The following is a 20,434-nucleotide window of genomic DNA, read 5'->3' on the forward strand; positions in this document are numbered from 1 at the left end:
GGAAGGGAAACAACAACACAGGCCTTGGCCTGTTGGGGACATGGGGAAAGGGAGAGCATCAGGTTAAGTAGTTAATGCATGCAGGGCTTAATACTTAGGTGAAGAGTTAATGGGTACAGCAAAACACGATGGCACACGTTTACCTATGTAACAAACCTGCACGTTCTGCACATGTATCCTGGAATTTAAAATTAAATTAAATTTTAAAAAGAAAAGACAAAAACATTCAGTCTGAAAACCCTCACAAAGCTTTCTCTCTGATGACACAAATCAGAGATGAAAGGCAAACATTTTGATACGAAAAATAAAAACAGTCACATATCTAAATAAATATAGGGTTCTCTGGCTGAAAAAAAGTTGTGATTAATCTGAAGAGAATTATTTCATAGCATCATATATACCAGATATTTAGGGGATTTAGGTAATAGCACAATTAATGTGAGTTCAAAATACATTATGGTCACCAGTGGAAGTAGGTTTAAAGGAGAATAAAAAGAATGAGTACAGATGTGAACATTGGATCCCATAATGAACACATAAAGGTTTTAGGAGTGTTTCCCTTACATTAGAGAAAACATTGTAGGCATCTTCATTTAAATGGCTGCCATGTGTCTGTCCCTGACAATAATATATTCAAATGTTCCTCAAATGATTTATGTCATGTTCTCAAGTGTGACTCTTAAGGCTGTGCTGTATGTCTGCAATAGTTACCATGGCCTTTGTAGAATTTGGATTCCAAAGGTACAGGCTGTGAACTGGGTAAGGAATGAAATTGGCAGAAGGATGGTGAATTGAGACTTTTGATCCTTGATCTTATGTTCCTGAATTGAAATATCTATGTGTATGTGTGTGTGTATGTGTGTGTGTATGTATAATATATATTATAATTTTATTATATATTCTATATAATAGATGTACACACAGACATGTATATTCACAATGCTTTTTAAAATTTTTATTTAAAGAAAAGATTAAAATTTTAAGGCTTAAATGAACTTTTCTTGACTACAACTTCCTCCTACCAGAACTGAGAATAGAATGCTGTTTCTTGGATTCAGACATTTTCCTTTCGACCTGTGGCAAGCCTAATAAAATAGTGCCAGAATTGTCAACATTAACCACATGTATAGATGCTTTATTTTTGTAATATTTCTGCATGAGGAGTCTTAACCTGCTATTTCTTAGGCATTGTCTCCTATAGGTGGCATTCAAGAAACTGACCAGGTCTCTAATGATAGCAGCAGATCCCACTTCTGTTTTCGCTTGAGATGACGTACCTTTGACAAGAAGGGTCAGCAAAGTACCTTGAAAAAAATATTTACTCAACAGCAAGATGGCCGGGAGTTCTTCTGTTGTGTTACAAGTGCTGGTAAATAAATCATGAGGAATAATTTTTAAATACAGAAGGGTGTGGCTGTAGCTAGTAATGCTGATGAAAATCAGAAAGGGAATCCAAGAGGGTCCCAATAGTGTTAGACTTTTTAAACAGTAAGAGCTGTGTAGGAATCCTTCTGTGAACCATAAAAATAATAAACGCTGAGCCCATTGGAACATAATCTCAATCAGCAAGATGCCACAGCTTTCCAGATTTCCTCACAGGGCCCTGCTAATTCCATGCCAAAACTGGCAGTGGATTTCTTCCTTCTAATCTCCCCTAATGCCTTATTCGATTATTGTCACTGCTCTCCGACCATGCACTGTCCCTTCAGACTCTCATTTCCCAACTGAGTCAGTCAGAGGAGGCTGGGTGTCTGCAGGACATAATCTAAGACCACAAACCACCTTGTTCCACGTGAGAAGAAGGAAACAAGAAAGAAGGGAGTCAGGGGAATCCTGCAAATTTTTTGGCAACCTCTTTATCTGTTGGATTACTGACTTGAGGCAAACAAGGAATAGAGATATGAAGGGTTTGAAAGATTTCTCCAGTTGATTGGCAAAGCAGAGCTGGCTAGTAGGGAGGACGACGCTAGGAGGAGGGTGAATTGTGCATTTCAGTGCACTGCAGGATGGCGTCGCCTCTGCCCTGGTTGTGCATTATTCTGTGGTGAGTAAGATTCTTCTTCCTGAGTTTTCTTTTTATCTCAGAGGAAAGGAAAAGTGTACATCCATTGGGTGACTCCTATATCGAATCATGAAAGAGGCCAGAAGTGGTGTAGAATGTATTTGTAACAGGGTGGAATAGAGTAGATTAGATAAAACATGTTCTCTGATTCTGGGAGTAAGGGTCATTGACTCTCTACTCACAGGCTAGAAAGTGCCCTAGGGAAATTCGAAGATGAAGGCAACTTCTACTCAGAAAACGTCAGTCGGATCCTGGACAACTTGCTTGAAGGCTATGACAATCGGCTGCGGCCGGGATTTGGAGGTAAGAAGCTGCATCTTTGCTACACAAACACCTGTAGTCTCCTTCCTCCGTTTCTGCCCCTTGAAGACCCAGAAGAGTCAGAAACGAGGTAGAGGGAAGGGGCAGGGGCAGGGGCAAGGGAGAGAGACCATGTGTATGTTCCCATCCAGTCTCTGCCTCATTCACCATTAGTAGCCTTGTTCAAGTTATTTGAACTCTCTAAGCCTCATATCCTGAATTGTTGTGTGGGTATATGATCAATGTTTGCCTCATAGAGTTGTATGAGTGCAAAATGAGATTATTCATGTAAAACAGTGTTCTTAGCATTTCCCCATTAAAGCCATCAATATACATTAATTACTATCATTTTCATTAGAACAAATCTAGCTTCTTTCATTCCTTAATGTTCTCTTGACTAGAATACATTCAAAATAAGGCCACTGACATGAGTTTTCAGAGTTGAGAGACTGAAGGATCTACTGGAATGCAATAGGATGCATTGCAGATACTAGCTATGATAAGGGGTTTGGCAGTAGAATGCTGAGATCAATCCCTTTAACATCAGTAGTGATAATTGTTTCATCCCTCTGGGCTAATTTCAGGTGCTGTCACTGAAGTCAAAACAGACATTTATGTGACCAGTTTTGGGCCCGTGTCAGATGTGGAGATGGTGAGTGAGTTCTAAGTGAGTTGGGTATTTTCATTTCGGGGAGGATAGTGGAGTCCCAAAGCTAATGATAATGGGCATGGCCGCCAAGCTTGGCTCCAGATTCATGACACAATATGTGTATTCATGCTGGGAGGGCATGACCATTAGAGCAGATTCCTGGCTTAATCTTCACATTTCACTAAGGGCTTGAACATTTTAAGCTGAGGGACTTTTTAAAATTATGTCCTCTCTTCCATCCACATACTATGCACTAATTCTTCCCTCCAAAGAGAAGAGTTTTTTCCCCTTCTTTGTGAAGCTCTAGCAAATTTATTGGAGGAGGAAAAAAACCCACACAGATCCTATTCCACATAAAAGTTTATTGAGTATGTCTATGATACCTAAAACATAATTGTCTTTTGTGGAAACATCATTATCAGTATGTTTTATTGAAACAGTAAAGAGGTCATTTGGAAAGGCTAATGCTCTCCACCTTTTACATTGAGGGTGGACCAGTGGGTGTTCTGGGGACTCTGTTCCAGGTACAGATGGCTGTAGCATTCGTAAGAGGGTATTTATAGTAAGAGGCAATGAAAACTTGAACGCATCTTTTAGAACAGAGTGTATCATGGCATTCTTTTACGCCTCTCAGGTGGCATTTCTCTCTAAAACTGAAATGTAAATACGAATGCTGAAGTAAACATAACTGTCTTTAAAGAGGTTCATCATTAGGTTTCATTAGGGAAATGTAATTCTAAAGAAACAGTTATTGGAGACTTTTTCATTTCCTGCTTTTTTAAGTTGGCAAGAAAAGACGATGTATAGAAAGAATAAAGGAAGGAGTAAAGGAAGAAGAGAAAGGAATATGGAGGAAAAGAAGGAAGAAATAACATAAGAAAGAAAGGGAAAGTGGGAGAAAGGGTTTTATTCAAGAGATAAATATCTTACTATAAAAGGAGAAAGAGTCAGCATTATTCAGAATCCTGGATTATTTTAGTATCATATTTTCCATTCGTGTTCTAAGCCACTCCAAGTATAAACAACCACAACAATTTGCCATTGTGTTGTTGAAGTCTGGGTATTCTTAATATTCTATCTTACGCTTGTGTCTGTTTTTACAGTTTATTTGTATAATAGATCCCTATTACATTCTGGGTCATTATTGGATGGGCATATTGCTTGTCAAATTATATTTTTAAAATGTAATCACTACTTGTCACAATAAGTTTCATAAAGGAATTTATATAGTAGGCAAAGCAATTATTGGCAATACTTTGATGTAACTGCAAGTTGTTATTTGTTATTGACTTTTGCAATAGCTCTTATTATAATTATTAAACATTTCAATGTTATTCATAAAAGCCACAAATTAACTCATAATTTTGATTATACATACTTAAATGATACTCTCTTTAGAATAATCATGGTAACACTTGTTTTTATGTTCCCTGAGAACAATATAAAATAATTTTGATGTGCAGCTATAGTGTGTTTATCAAGTAAGGTTTATCTATGTGTGGAATTTTACTGAATGTTACTCTGATGCTCTGAGATCCGTTTGAGGGTGAACGAGGTAAAAAGGGTAATAGTTAGACTAACCAACGGTATAAAGGCCAGCCAGCACAAAGGCAAAACTAAATATTTCCATAATCTATTTTCTAGATTAAGGAGGACATATTGATAGATGGAAATATGGATGACTGGATAGATAAAGAGGAAGAATATTAAGGAAAGTCAAGGTGGAGGAGGGAGGGGTAAACATCACAGCACTATCTTTTATAACAATACAAACTTTAAGTTTGAGAACAATAATAATTACTCACTAAAATTATAATTTTGTGAGAATTATTGCCATAAAAATTTGCTTTATTGCTTAAGTTTAGACATTGGGTGTATAGGCTAGTGAATAAACTATTCTTAGCGAACTGTCTTTCCAGCCTGCGCGAATATTTTATTTTCTCTTAGGAGTATACGATGGATGTTTTTTTCCGCCAGACTTGGACAGATGAGAGGTTGAAGTTTGGGGGGCCAACTGAGATTCTGAGTTTGAATAACTTGATGGTCAGTAAAATCTGGACGCCTGACACTTTTTTCAGAAATGGTAAAAAGTCAATTGCACACAACATGACAACTCCCAATAAACTCTTCAGAATAATGCAGAATGGAACCATTTTATACACCATGAGGTGAGGTTTCTCCAATTCTATTTCCCCCGCCTAAATGATATGTCCATAATACTAACTCAGAAACACTGATTTCAATGTTCCTAGGCTTACCATCAATGCTGATTGTCCCATGAGGCTGGTTAACTTTCCTATGGATGGGCATGCTTGTCCACTCAAGTTTGGGAGCTGTAAGTTATAACAGGCTTCTGAGAGTCAAATAATATATCCAAAATATGTAATTACTTGGTTTTAGTTGATACTGGAAATCAGGGAAGAAATATAATCATGACACTATCAGTGCAGTTCTAGGAATATACTTAATCATTCTGTCAATCTCATAAATTGAGGCTTTAGTCATCAAGATTAAAGAAAACATTAAATACAATTTATGTTTGTATTTCCTTTTTTATAGACAATGTGCACTTTGAAGGAAAAAAAGACAACTCGTCAAATTCACTGCTATATTTAATTTGTTTCAAACATGTAGATGCTTATCCCAAAAGTGAAATCATATATACATGGAAAAAAGGACCACTTTACTCAGTTGAAGTCCCAGAAGAATCTTCAAGCCTTCTCCAGTATGATCTGATTGGACAAACAGTATCTAGTGAGACAATTAAATCTAACACAGGTAAGAATTTGACCAAAGGATGGAAATAATTCCGCAAGATGACTCCAGTGCACATTTTCAAAACATCTTTTTCCTTTGCCTTAGCCATTCTCAGCTAAGCATGCTGTTTTGAAGTGATGAGTAGCTTTCCTTAAAGTTGATTTTGCAACCAGTTGCATGTAAATATTTGTGTGATCTTGGAATAAGTAGTTTTTTATGTATATGATATAAGGAACCCTACTGAAAACAATGAGCTGATGTGTCTCTTTGCTCTGTCATCTGCTGATCAAGTAGCTTTCTCGTATACTGAAATGTACCTTTGCTTATTTTCTTCCAGGCAATGTTAATTTAAAAACTGTCAAGATTTATATTCAACTGCATTCTTTTTGCAGACTGTCAGCAGTAATAATACTGATGTATGTGTCTTCCAACAGGTGAATACGTTATAATGACAGTTTACTTCCACTTGCAAAGGAAGATGGGCTACTTCATGATACAGATATACACTCCTTGCATTATGACAGTCATTCTTTCCCAGGTGTCTTTCTGGATTAATAAGGAGTCCGTTCCAGCAAGAACTGTTTTTGGTATGTCTCACATTTTGTACTTCACGTACGTTCATCCTCCACCTTTCACTGCTTGTGTATTTTGAGTAAATATTCACACCGGTGCACTTTTTCAATCCCCAAAGAAAGTAGGTTCCTGTCTCATCCAGACATATGTATCATGCAAAATCACTGTCATTATATCACAAGTTGTGTGGTGAATCAACAAAACATTTGTCTCAGCGAGAATTATGGCTGGTTTCCTATGACTTTCATGTGTCCTGTTTGCAGTGCTTTATCTTGATTTTCTTTGTCATAACTGAAGAAAAGCAGAAAGGTAAAAACTGCATGTAAATCCATGAAAGCAAAAGATTAAGATATTGAACACAGGAATACATAAGTTGTATACCCCTTTTATTAGGTTGAACCATATATAATTGTCATCTCATTAATTTTTTATGATTCAACCTACATATTTAGTTCCACTTATATATAGAATCACTACTAACTGTGATAAAACAAAATTAAATAATAAGAAAAAGAGCTTTAACTGGAAACATCAGTGACAAACTCCAATGTTTTTCCTGGGTTTAATGATTATAAATTTAGTAGTCTGAAGATAGACTTGAATTAAATAGAAATCATAAATCTTGATTTTTTAAATGTACTATGTTAAAATAGATCTTTTTGAAAATTACTAAAGAATACCAACATAATGATGTCGACCATCAATATTATACATCTCCTAATTGTATAAATTCCCCAGGTCATAGTTCAAGAAGGAAAACTGCCAGCAAGTGAGTGATAAATTTTATCTTCTAATGAGTAAATATTATACCTTAAAATCTAGCTAGAAATAGAATCAAATTAGGTAACCTAATTTTATGCTAATATTTATACCATATTTATTTATTAACTGTTATTTAATATGTTAGTTGGTAAAACTGATCTGAAATTCAAGTTTTTTTTTCTTTTTCTTTCTTTCTTTTTTTTTTTTTTTTTTGAGACGGAGTCTCGCTCTGTCACCCAGGCTGGGGTGCAGTGGTCCGATCTCGCTCACTGCAAGCTCCGCCTCCCGGGTTCACGCCATTCTCCTGCCTCAGCCTCCCGAGTAGCTGTGACTACAGGCACCCGCCGGCACGCCTGGTTAATTTTTTGTATTTTTAGTAGAGACAGGGTTTCACCGTATTGGCCAGGATGGTCTCAATCTCCTGACCTCGTGATCCGCCCGCCTCAGCCTCCCAAAGTGCTGGGATTACAGGCGTGAGCTACCTCGCCCAGTCTCAAGTTTTTTTTTCTTAAGTGGTAATAATTTGTTACAAGTTCTCTCAAGCCCTAAACAACTAGAAGTATTTACGACTTAAATTTTACAATAAACTAGTTCAATTCAGCAAACTCAAAATTTTTTGAGCAATTATAATGTATAAGTCACTTCACTAAATATTGAAAGATACAGAAATGATAATACTTATGATAATAATTATGAACAATTATAATACAAAATATATTCGAAATATTAAAAAATTACTTTGCCTTGGTAGAGTGTTTTCTCTACTGACACATTCTCATTTGATTTTGCCATAGGATTCCCAGTATTAATATTACATTTCCTTTTCTTTTTTATTTTAGGGATCACCACTGTTTTAACTATGACCACTTTGAGCATTAGTGCCCGGCACTCTTTGCCAAAAGTGTCATATGCCACTGCCATGGATTGGTTCATAGCTGTTTGCTTTGCTTTCGTCTTCTCTGCTCTTATCGAGTTCGCAGCCGTCAACTACTTTACCAATCTTCAGACACAGAAGGCCAAAAGGAAGGCACAGATTGCAGCCCCACCTACGGTGACAATATCAAAAGCTACTGAACCTTTGGAAGCTGAGATTGTTTTGGTAATTGTTTATTTTTTCTACCGTTACCTACTGTAGGAAAAAGCAGCCTAAATAGTGTTAAGAAACAACGAAGTGTCCAAAAGTAGTGTGAGTTGAGCACAGTTTATATAACTGTACTTTCAAGAGCAAGGCCAGTTTCTGTTCCAACTTCACAGAGAAAAGCTAAGGAACAATCCTTCATTTATCTTTGCTCTAAACTTTGGGCATTCTTCTTTCATCATGCTCACTTATGCTGGCAGATTCCAGGCTCTCAGAGAAGACTAGAAAATTCTAAGCCTTTAGATGTTTCTGTTGAACAGAATCACTTATACCAACTAGGGGGGAAAAAGTAAAAGAAAAAAATGTTTTTTCTAATGAGGTTTCAGAGTCTGCAGGAAAGAAACAGGGACTTCTATGGAATGGACAATTTTTGTTATAAATCTGCTTGCTGCTTTATTCCAAGAGGGCAAGGCATCTGTGAATAATGAATAATAGATTCTCTGAATGTTGAATCATAACCCAAGAATTTGATTCATACTAAAACATTTTCATATTCGCATTTGTATATTAAATATATGTATATCAATGAGCTTATATTCAATGGCTTATATTCAGTGGGAAATAGTTATAAATTTATGTTAAATTTGCTGTGGCTAAGCTCTGGTACCCAGAGGTTTTTGAATAAGAAACAAATGGTAACATTAATATTTTAAGGACCATTAATATGCCCCCAGATTTCAATTTTGCATAAAAGTAAATTATAACAACAATTAAGCTGCACATTCTTATTTTAGTGGATAATAAAACTGATTGACAGGCATAAATTTTTATTTTAATACAAATCTTAAAGAGTAGCTCTAAGAACAGGAATATTGTGCTCTGTGAATTCAAGTGAGGCAGATACTTTGAACTGAAATTTTTTTACAACTGATCAATTCTAGTAAGCACTTTCATATCTGAAAACGATGTGCAGCCCAGTAATCCTCAGTTTAACTTTATGATGAAAGTTTTAAAGCTATTTGTTTTTTACTTTTCAGAATCTGAGGCACTTGTTGACTAAAAAGGTGATCATTTTCTTATTGAAATGTTTGTCTTTGATAAACTAAGAAACTTATTTGAGAATTTATATTTTCTCCAAGAAATGAGAAGCCATCCCCATAATATGTAGAAATATATAATTTAAGGATTTGTTTTTATTAGCCCTCATTTTAAAAATAAAGATAAAAGAAGAAAAATTCCATTCGGCGATCCAGTATAATTACCTTGTTTCACAAGTGGAAAACACAGTCTAGAAGAGGGAAAATATAAGTTTCTAGTTGGTAGAAAATCTAGGAATTGATTTAAAAACTTTGTATAAGCCGAGTGCAGTGGCTCACACCTGTCATCCCAGCATTTTGGGAGGCTGAGGTGGGAGGATCACTTGAAGTCAGAAGTTAAAAATCAGAATGGACAACATAGCAGGCTGACTCCCACATCTGTAAAAAATTTAAAAAATTACTCAGTGGTGGTGGCATATGCTTGCAGTTCTAGCTACCAGGAAACTGAGGCAAGAAGATGGCTAGAATGCAGGATTTTGAAGTTACAGTGAGCCATGATCACGCCACTAAACTCCATCCTGGGCGACACATTTAGATCCTGTCTCTGTAATAATAATAATAATAATAATAATCAGAAGAAGAACCTCTGAAATCCACAACATTACAGAGGCTGAGGCCACCCTCCCCAATAATTCCTTAAAAACTGAAATATATGAGAGTGCATACCACAGGATAAAACATTTTAAGAATATAGTTGAGTCCCAAAATTCTTCCTTTGACTTAATAATATATTCTTTATATATATGTAGTTTGAAAGGTCACCAAATATATATATTTTTACAAAATATCCTAGTCTGCAGACTTGCTTCATAATGTTAAAACCATTTTTTGTCATGATAAATTCCAAATGTTTCTGAGAATTTTTTTCATGTTTGTAGAAATAAGTGATTCTGTTACAAGATATCTGTATGCATATAAGTATGTAATCTATATATTGTCCATAGGTCATATACATATTAATACATATCTATAAATGAAAAAAGTGCTTATCAGAATTCAGTTTACCAGTTTCTTATTTGTGTAATGCAGTAAAAGTAAAAAAAAAAAAAAGATGGCCAGAAACAGAAAAAAAATGGATTGATTTTGAATATGCTCATAGGTCAGATATTGAAATAAAAAGAAGACCAATATTTTTGCTTTACCTTTTTTGAAACATGCAGTACTGAGAAGAGGATGATTTCAAATCCTTGGAGAAAACACAATCACCCCCTCAGGCTATTATTTTAAAGGTGTAAGTTATTAATTTAAGATGGAATTTAAGATCTCAGGTTTTGATATAAACTGCCTCCCGTAAACCTAAAATAGTAACATATAATGAGTAGGTCCTCTGGGAAGCTAGATTTTTTTAAATGGCATATAAATAATCTCCAAGTACTTTTTTCCTGCAGGTAACATTTATTTTTTCTTATGAAAAGTTATATTTCTGAACCTGGTTTTACTTAAAATATTTTAAAGCAATACATAGGAAAATTTTAATTCTAAAAGGCTGAAGTATAAAAATAAACATAAAAACAAAATGACCAAATCAAACAATGTAAACCTTGAAGGTATCGAAACTAAATATAGGTGATTACATAGGACATTTGCATTACATTTGTTCATGTCAAACTTTGGCAAGATGTCTTATATGATGTAGAGGAACAAACATAAATTACACACTTACAATTTATACTACACAATGGTATATTTTGATTGCAAGACATTTTCTTCCAAATACCATGACATTTAAAAATACCTATTCAGTTGTAATCAAAACAACATTATTCGAGTAAGTTTGACATTGAAATAGCACACTAATGTGGTAAAGTTGAAGTGAAATTAAGTGCTTGGATATTTCATGTGATTCTATGTTGTATATTTTAGTATGTTCATTGCTTTTCACAGGAAACTACCTACAGTGAATGTGGGTAAAAGTTTATTCATTTTATCACTTTGATTTTGACCTTAAAACATAATAATAATGGAGAAACTCAAGCATTTAAAATCTAGATCTCAAACCCAAAAGGACACCTTAAAGCTAAATCTTCAGAAATGCTCTGTAGACTAGGACACCTTAAAGCTAAATCTTCAGAAATGCTCTGTAGACTATCTTTCTGTTTTTAAGACATATGGAATTAGATATTTTATTTTTTATTAACTATTTCTGGAAAAGAAATTGTCAACAGTGTTTATCCCACTTATATGTCATTTTTTTCTTAATGTTTTTATCTGGTATGCTACCTTAACATTAGAGAGTTATTTATATCTTCATGAGTTTCAGAGCCTATTAACATGTCTGGAGTATACCTGTACCTATATTGTGTGTAAGATCAACTGTGGTCCTTGATTTCTTTTGGCATAGTTTGCTAGTTTTCTTGTTATTTTAAAGGTCTATGCCCTCATCACTACGTTCCTGACAGTCAATCACTCACCCATCCCCTCTGCAATCCTTTGAGCAGTGTCATTACTCTCAATGTAGCTTCTCTTCTTTACATGGGTGTGATGCCTTTTGTAAATTATATAACACAAAATTGACCAAAATTTCATTAGTCAGGACAATTAGTATATTTATGTTGATTGTATTATGTATTCATTTCTTTTTTTTCTTTTCATCTGACACCTATTTATTGACTACTTAGGCATTCATTGAATTATTCATACCATATATATTTGATAAGTACCTTTATGTGCCAGGCCTTTTGTAGAGTGTTGAGGATATATTAGTGAGTGATATCGGAGGGCTTCTTCCCTCATGGAGCTTCTTGTACAGCAGGAAGTGAGAGAGATCAATGAGCCTTAATAATACCTTGGAATAAAGCCTGTCGTTAGAGATGTATAGGGAGCTGCAGAAGAGTCATGCAAAAGTGTCTTACTCAGGCTGGAGGGGTTTTCGTTTTTAGCAGAGTGATGTCTAAGCTAAGAACAGAGAAGAAATTAGCCTGGCTCTGTGCTGGAAGCTCTAAGCCAGTTGCTACAAACTTGGGCATAGAGAGGACAATAAGGTATATACTCTTCCTGTGCTCCTTTTTAAGGTAGTAGGGTGCACTGGGCCATCACCATGCTGCTTTTATCTGTGTAGAGAGATGTGAAGAATCGAATACTGAAAGGTTTACCTTTTCTACTCCTAATATTGCACAAATAAACGGAGTCTCGCTCTGTCGCCCAGGCTGGAGCAGATTTTTTTTGAGTACTGTCATTACTCCCTACAATTAAGGACTGAATTAAGACCATTAAAGACTCTATGTACCAGAAAGATCACAGTGCCCTTCTTGGTTGTGCCATTGTATGATTTATGGGGCAGGCAGGATGGATTAGATGAGGGTTGTAAGTGGTTAGTCCCTTCCCCATACCTTCTATCAAATCCCCACCCAATACTTCATTATGAATCCTCCAAACATTCTGATGTTTTCTAGACATGTTCCCTAGTACCATGAATCAACTATTCAATATATTGCTGCCAATAAGCTGCGTGTCTGTAGAAATTCTGGAGTCCTGTCTGTTTTCAACTCTACCAGCTGAACACAAACACAGGAAAACCCAACAGCGTTCTAATTTTCCCCATAATGATTAATATGATGACTTTTGCAAACTATCAATACTAAGTGTTTTCAAAAAATATTTTCTCTTATTTGTGTTGTCCCTCTTTGCTTTTTCTAAAAACAAATGCTTGGTTTATCCCTTAGTAAGGCAGTCCTGGTTAGAGTATCTTTTTAAGTGGTGGGAGCAATAGGTTACCTCTCAGACCTACTGAGACTCATTGAATTACATATAAAAATTTGTCTAAATACTTCCTAAAACACTTTTTCCCTCTATTACATAGTTGATGGTCATAAAGTCCAGTTTGACTTAAAGTACCTTTGCAATATGGCATTACTTGAAACAAAGCAGTGCTCTATAAATACCTAAAGCAGGATGGCACTCAGCAGCAGGGGAGCCCTGCAAAAATTCAAAACCACAGGCGTTCCACTCAAAACAGTGACAGCCTCAAGCTGAGCCCTCATCTGGACTCTGACAAAAGCCTATTTTACCATCAACTGAAGCTGCTATGCTTACAATAGAGCAGGCAGGACTGATGCAAACCTGTAGCTTAAACGGCTCACAAAATTGGCTTTCTTTTCATTTCAGAAATTCAGCGTGTTCCTTCTAAACTAATGTCCAATCCACTTGTGCTGTCAATTGCCAGTTATTTAGCAACTGATTATCCAGATGCAGGGTAGCCAGGCCTCTTGCACTTCCCTTAGCCTATCATATTTGCTGCCTGTTAGAAATTCCCCCAATCACTCCCGGGCAGTGGGACACTTGTGAATCTAAGCCAGTGATTTCCCGTGGGGAACTATTTCCCCCCAAAGATATTTGGCAGTGTCTGGAGATACAACTTGAGGTGGAGGTGGCTAATGGTATCATGTTGGTAGAGGCCAGGGATGCCGCTCCACATCCCAAGACACAGAGGAGGGTCCTCCATAACAAAGAGTGATTGGCCCCAAAAGGTCAGTAGTTCTGAGCTTGAGACACTGTGCCCAAAACGCTAAAGTTGATAGGAAGTATAGCATAATAATTGTTGAGAGTGTGGTCTGTGGCATCAGAGGGAAATTGAATTCAGATCCTGCCACTCATTACCTTTGTGAGCTTCCTGCTTAAGCCTCCATTTGCTCTTCTATCAAATGAAGATAATATGACATTGTGGATTTTTTGAAGAAATTCATGAAATAATATTTGAAAATTGCTTTGTAATGCTAGTCAACAATAAGCATTTAGAACTGGTGCTTATAATGTAATATAAAACCATATTGAAATACAATGTAACATAATCATAGAACTTTTCACCCTTCTCTTTGCCTACCTCCTCCAACAAATCTTGGGAAATGTATAGATTTTTTTCATTTGTTGATTCAGCATTTGTTTATTAAACAAATATCGTGTTTTAAATATTTGCTAGACACTGTGGAATGCTCATACATATGAATAATGTGTCTTCCACCATTGAGGAGATTCCATGCTAGGAAAGGAGATAAGGCACAACAAAAATAATTATACTTACAAGAAAGAAAATAATAATATCAGGCCGGGCGCAGTGGCTCAAGCCTGTAATCCCAGCACTTTGGGAGGCCGAGACGGGCGGATCACGAGGTCAGGAGATCGAGACCATCCTGGCTAACACGGTGAAACCCCGTCTCTACTAAAAAATACAAAAAACTAGCCGGGCGAAGTGGCGGGCGCCTGTAGTCCCAGCTACTCGGGAGGCTGAGGCAGGAGAATGGCGTGAACCCGGGAGGCGGAGCTTGCAGTGAGCCGAGATCCGGCCACTGCACTCCAGCCTGGGCGACAGAGCATGACTCCGTCTCAAAAAAAAAAAAAAAATAATAATAATAATAATAATAATATCTACAAGAGTCATAATAACTAGGCAGAAAAATGCATAAAGGCTGGAGTAATCAGTGATGGTAGGTGTTAATGAGTTTGGTATCAAAAGATGTATGGGAAAGATAAAAATGGGTGACAGGTGGATGTTATTTCAGACAAAGAAGAAATAAAGATATGTGAGTGGTGAGAATGAGAAGCAGACGTATTTTGAAAATGATTTAAAAAATAGATATAGCTAAGATTCCTGAGCAAAAAATATATGTACATATGTATATGTGTGTATATATACACATATATATGTTTGTGTATATATCTTTATATCAGGCATTTTTCTTAAATTCTTAAAAATATAGGAAAAAACGTATGTGTTAAGTAATATTTGTCCTTGCCTTCACAGATAGAAACTTGAAGCTTAGAGAGAATTAGAGTCTATGGCACTTAGGAGGTGTTTAAATCATATTGCACGCAATTAGTAGCTATGAGACTGTAATCTAGGGATTTCTGACTCTCCTTGTTCTCTTAACTCCTAGGAAACCCTCCACAGAGATTGTTTGGGGAAGTAGATGAGGACAAGGGGAATGCTAATGTAGGAAACCTTTAATTTCAATATAATTTAATTTTAATTTTTTAATTTAAGTAAAATTACAGTATCCATTTTACTACAAATTTTTCATGGTGTTTGGTTCTGAATGGTACTTCTGACCTCTGGACCATGATTATTTGGGAATCCCCATTAAGTCTTTTATGACACTGTGACAATGCACAGATTCACAAATAACTGCCCCCACCACATCTCTAAAAAACGGGGAGAATAAGCAAGGCTTTACATTTTTATGGTACTTAATGTTTTATAGTCACTGCTTTATTCCAATGAACTAGGCATGTCTTCCCTCTTTCTACCTAAAATAGAAAAACATGTTTCAGACAGATAATGCATGCTGTTAAAAGTCAAAATGAGTGTAGAAAGAAAATCTGCTCTGAAGGCTGGCTTCTTTCTACTCTATCATGATTCTTAGAAATGTTTGCTAGAGGAAAGTATTTTAGTATTCCATATGTGGGAGGAGGATGGCTCTTTTTGGAGGATGAAACAGTGACACCTTTTGCTCTTTCAGGTAAAGAATATTTTAATACTATATTTAATAGGTGAAAATTTAGAGTCTGAGAAATACGATAGGAAATTCTTGAAAAATGGTTCTGTGTTCTCTAGGAGAGGCAGCATGCACTGAGACAGTTACTCTGTCTCTATCCCCACACAGCCTGGTGATTCTGGGCACAGTAGTCCTCAGCTGTCATCTATTTTTTTTTTTTTTTTTTTTTTTAGAGGGAGTCTTGATCTGTCCCCAGGCTGGAGCGCAGTGGCACCATTTTGGCTCACTGCAATCTCTGCCTCCCGGGTTCAAGTGGTTCTCCTGCCTCAGCCTCCTGAGTAACTGGGATTACAGGCACCCGCCACCAAACCGGCTAATTTTTTGTATTTCTGAGATGGGGTTTCACCATGTTGGCCAGGCTGGTCTTGAACTCCTGACCTTCTGATCCACCCACCTCAGCCTACCAAAGCTGGGATTACAAGAGTCAGCTACTACGTCTGGCCCATCTGTTTTTAATAGAAAGTTTCCCTCATCTCCTCTTCAAGAGCAGCATACTAGCCCTCCTAATATTAAACTCTCTTCTACCTCTAAGACCTATGACTAATTTAATTCTGTACCACAGAATTAAGTACCACAGTTCTGGGCCAATAGATAAGAAAGATAGCCCTTGGTTGAAATTTACTGTGTTTTTTTTCAAATCAAATCTTGACTACACCATTTGTTTTTGCTCTTGTTAAAGAAACAGATTTCTCCATGGCCCCTAAAAACAGTGAACCTAAGCTCTCTATGAGAACTATTATTATTTAGATACCCAGTAAGTTTCATGGCAAACCAAATAACAAAATCAAGAAGGGAATATAGAAAAGAAGTTTTGGAGGTTGTTGTCCCTGTAGTCCAAATGTCACCACATCGGCGGGTCATTTTGGTCCTGTGGTTCAACCAGCAAAGGGGAGGCAGCTGTCTTATCCTGTTGCCGCAGTGTTGCTGGCTAAAGCCACGGGAGTTTGCCCACGTGGGTCACATATCCTGCCAGGCAGCGAAGTGGTGATTTTGCTGCCAGTGAGGAAACAAGGCCATTTTACAAGATCAGGGGTAATGCACAGCAAGTGTTTGAAGGCAGAGGCCCAGCAAGGACAAGCTAGTCACAAGGAGAGTGATCGTTACAGGATGTAGACAAGAAAAGATAGGAATCAGAGGAGGGCCCCCTAGACACCAACAGCATGAAAGCCATCTAAATCAAACAGAATCAGAGTCTCTGAACTAGGCCCAATGCTTTAGAATAAAGATGAGAAAAATGTTGGAATGAAACAGGCACTGAAACTGACCAGTGGAGTTTATTGCTAGCGCTGCTGCCATCATGGACGAAGCATTTCCCCTATCTGGACCCTAACCTCACTTGCCAGTTATTGTGTTAAACATCCCATTCAAGACTGTAGTTGATTGTCTTATGATTTCAGTGAAACAGGAGGTTTAGTGATAGAAAGAAGCATATAACAAATCTGAGTTCAGTAAATGAATCATTTTTAGTGACTGAGGATAGAGAAAGACCAGTTAGAAAGTTCTGAATGGGAAGTAAAAAGTGTACAATATAGAAATTCTGAGCTAAGAGGCAGGCATATTTCAAGGTATGAACAGTCATCCTACTCAATTTAAGGATATTTATTCTTTGTCACTGGCCTTTGGCATACATAGGCTAATTTTATTTATTTTTTAAATCTTAGCTGATTCAAGCTTATGACTGTGCAAAGATGAGAATGTAGGCTGGGAATGTGTATAGAAGAATGGTTTTAATAAACCAGGCTGTAATTTTTTTGTACTAATTGTCTACATATTCCAAATTGGAATTCACCCCTCCTCCCAATACATGCCATTGCCCAAACCCATTGCCCTACAGACTACTGCACAACCAGCGGTGGCTATGCCTCTGCAACCTGGCTCGTCCCTCCCTAAGGATACAATGCTTACCATAGTTATAAGACATGAAATATGCTTTGTGTTATTTGCTGATGTATTGAGTAATAGAATGTCAGATGGAAGCAAGTAAATTATTTTACAATGTTTTAAGCCTTACTTGGAAAAGTAACACCATCAAATACTATTAAGAAGTCATTGATGTTTGACCTTACATAGAAAGTAAATCGTCAATAAATAGTTGTCAATGGTGAAAGAATGAATAAATAAGCAATTAAGCAATATCTATTCTTTCATTTGGGCTTAATATTTGTCTTTTTTCCACAGCATCCTGACTCCAAATATCATCTGAAGAAAAGAATCACTTCTCTGTCCTTGCCAATAGTTTCATCTTCTGAGGCCAGTAAAGTGCTCACTAGAGCGCCCATTCTACAATCAACACCTGTCACGCCCCCACCACTCTCTCCAGCCTTTGGAGGCACCAGTAAAATAGACCAGTATTCTCGAATTCTCTTTCCAGTTGCATTTGCAGGATTCAACCTTGTATACTGGATAGTTTATCTTTCCAAAGATACAATGGAAATGAGTAGCAGTGCTGAATAGGTTGCAGCCAGGACAACCTGAATTCTCTAAGTTCTTGTTTCCTGTTTCCTATATTTTCTTAAAAAATAGTATTGAGACTTGTGTAGATGCTTTTCAGAACACGAAATCAAATTGGAAATCTGTAACGCAGCTTCAGTAAGCATGTGTGGGCAAAAAAGCAATAATCCTACTCCTCGAAATAGAAAGTTGAAGGTTGCTGAAAAATATGACTTTTCTGTATGTCAGAAAAAAATTTTATGAGGATAAAATGGGTTCAGGATGAATCTGTCAGCCTTTGTCTTTCATTGTTCAATATTTTTAATTGTCACTGTGAATAACATTTACCACAAGGCAGATAAAATAAGAAATGCTGACACTTCCAAAGGTTGCCTTAAAATATGTTTATTTTGGCTTAGTTCTCAAGAGAGCAAAATATAAATACAGTCTAAATATTTATCAGTAGGTTAATACCAGCATGTTGGAGGCCTTTATGCTAGTAAAATGGCTTTCAGTGGCATTGTAAAGCCTATGTTGAGCTTGGCCATTTGTTTTTAACCTCGCTGTGCTCTTTTACCTCAATAAAATGTGGTGTTTGTATACATATAAATTATACATAACTCATACATTATGTATGCATATGTACATAGCTGTAGTTGGACTAAAATTCAGTGTATTTTATCCTACCAAATTCTCCTTTTAAAATAATACACTTACTATAATTCTATGAGGTTGTAGAAAAAAGTAGTCATTATAAGGAAGCCTTATATATTATGACTATGGTTATCTCTTGTGTTTTCCATATTTCTAATTATAACACTAAATAAAACAACAATTAACTGGGTCTCTGGATCTGTTTCATGCACCTAGAGAGACTTTCTTTAAGTGTGGAGAAGCAAAGTGGTTACCTCTACCCCAATGTTATTGCCTCTGGTGAGAGGTAGGAGAAATGGGACAACCAGGCTCAGTTACATAGTGCTGATAAAAAGATTTGAATTTATATTCAAATAGTTCATCTTTCCTCTTTTCCTGCTCAGTCAATCCCATTCCTTCCTGATGCTTCGCTCTAACAGTATTTCTCCCACATAGAATTGATATAGGGAAGTAGGAACTAAGAGTAGGAGAAAGCATGTGGTATGATTTGTCTAAATGGACAAACCTCTCATTGGATGTTCCTGGGTCTTAAACATCACAGAGATCACCTTGAGACCAGAACCCAGAAAAAACAATTTTTTAATACTACTACTCTTACTTTTACCCAGAAAAATGCAAACATACTACAGCTAAACAACTTTAAGTTTAATTGAAACAGCATTCTACTAAGTGTGAGGAGACTGAGGTGTCTGTGCAACTTCTGTATCATTTAGCTCCTTGGCCCAATATCTTTGTTTTTGGGAGACTCAGCTGTATTCTCATCTATAGAATGATGTTCTTCAAAGACCCTTTCATTTTGAACCATGTATGTTTGTTTCATTATTATTATTTTCTATCTAAATAAAATTGGTATAATTATACAGGGTATATTAAATAATTAAATGTCAGGTGAGTGTTAATCATCTTATATGCTAGGTCACATTTAATCTACCTCACAAACCTGTAAAGAATATACTGCTATTATCTCCATTTAAAGATGAAGAAACTAAGGCTCAAAGAAGATGAATAATTTTGTTCAAAATCAAAGAGCACTCAAGTGCTGTAGCTGATAATCAAACCCAAGCGATGTGAATCCATAGCTTGTTCATTTAACCATACCTATACATGTCCTCATCTAATATGATATGATCCCTATTCTTTTTTCCCCTCCTGTATTCTCTAGTATTGTCTCAATTGTATGTCACTTTTTGTAAGAATTTTCCTGGGGTTCTGACATCACTTGTGCCCCTTGTCAGCCTTCATTCTACATGTCACTTATTACTCTCAGTCAGCATTTATGCTTAGAGCTAGAACAGATAGATAAAATCAAGTAAAAAAATTATAGACCTTATGTTCCTCCCCTATGAAGGGATATTTCAAGAAAAAACTTTATACAACTATAAAACTTTCAAATTCTCAAGATTCCAGAGAATGATGTTTCTCAGTGTATGCCATAGGATGGTACTAGTGGTTAAGTGATAATAAAACAGTTTCCTTAGTGAAAAAACTGGAGGAGAGATGTTGAGGCAAAGTGAAGCAAATGTCTTTTCTGCTGGTCTTCTCACAGCCATGATGATACTTATGTGCACTATAAATCTCTAATAC

At 36.4% G+C, this 20,434-nt stretch overlaps 1 protein-coding gene across 1 annotated transcript; it reads left to right on the forward strand.

Moving 5' to 3' along the window:
• Positions 1-1,914: 1,914 nt before the first annotated feature.
• GABRA6 (gamma-aminobutyric acid type A receptor subunit alpha6) lies at positions 1,915-19,040 on the forward strand. Its single transcript, XM_001086065.5, has 9 exons — positions 1,915-2,044; positions 2,247-2,365; positions 2,947-3,014; positions 4,959-5,179; positions 5,264-5,346; positions 5,646-5,789; positions 6,203-6,355; positions 7,943-8,202; positions 17,945-19,040. Exons 1-9 carry the CDS (start codon positions 2,007-2,009, stop codon positions 18,218-18,220), a joined length of 1,362 nt encoding a protein of 453 aa, XP_001086065.2. The 5' UTR covers positions 1,915-2,006; the 3' UTR covers positions 18,221-19,040.
• The last annotated feature ends 1,394 nt before the right edge of the window (positions 19,041-20,434 follow it).

This window comes from Macaca mulatta, chromosome 6 (genome assembly GCF_049350105.2).
Source record: "Macaca mulatta isolate MMU2019108-1 chromosome 6, T2T-MMU8v2.0, whole genome shotgun sequence".
NCBI classification, from domain to species: domain Eukaryota; kingdom Metazoa; phylum Chordata; class Mammalia; order Primates; family Cercopithecidae; genus Macaca; species Macaca mulatta.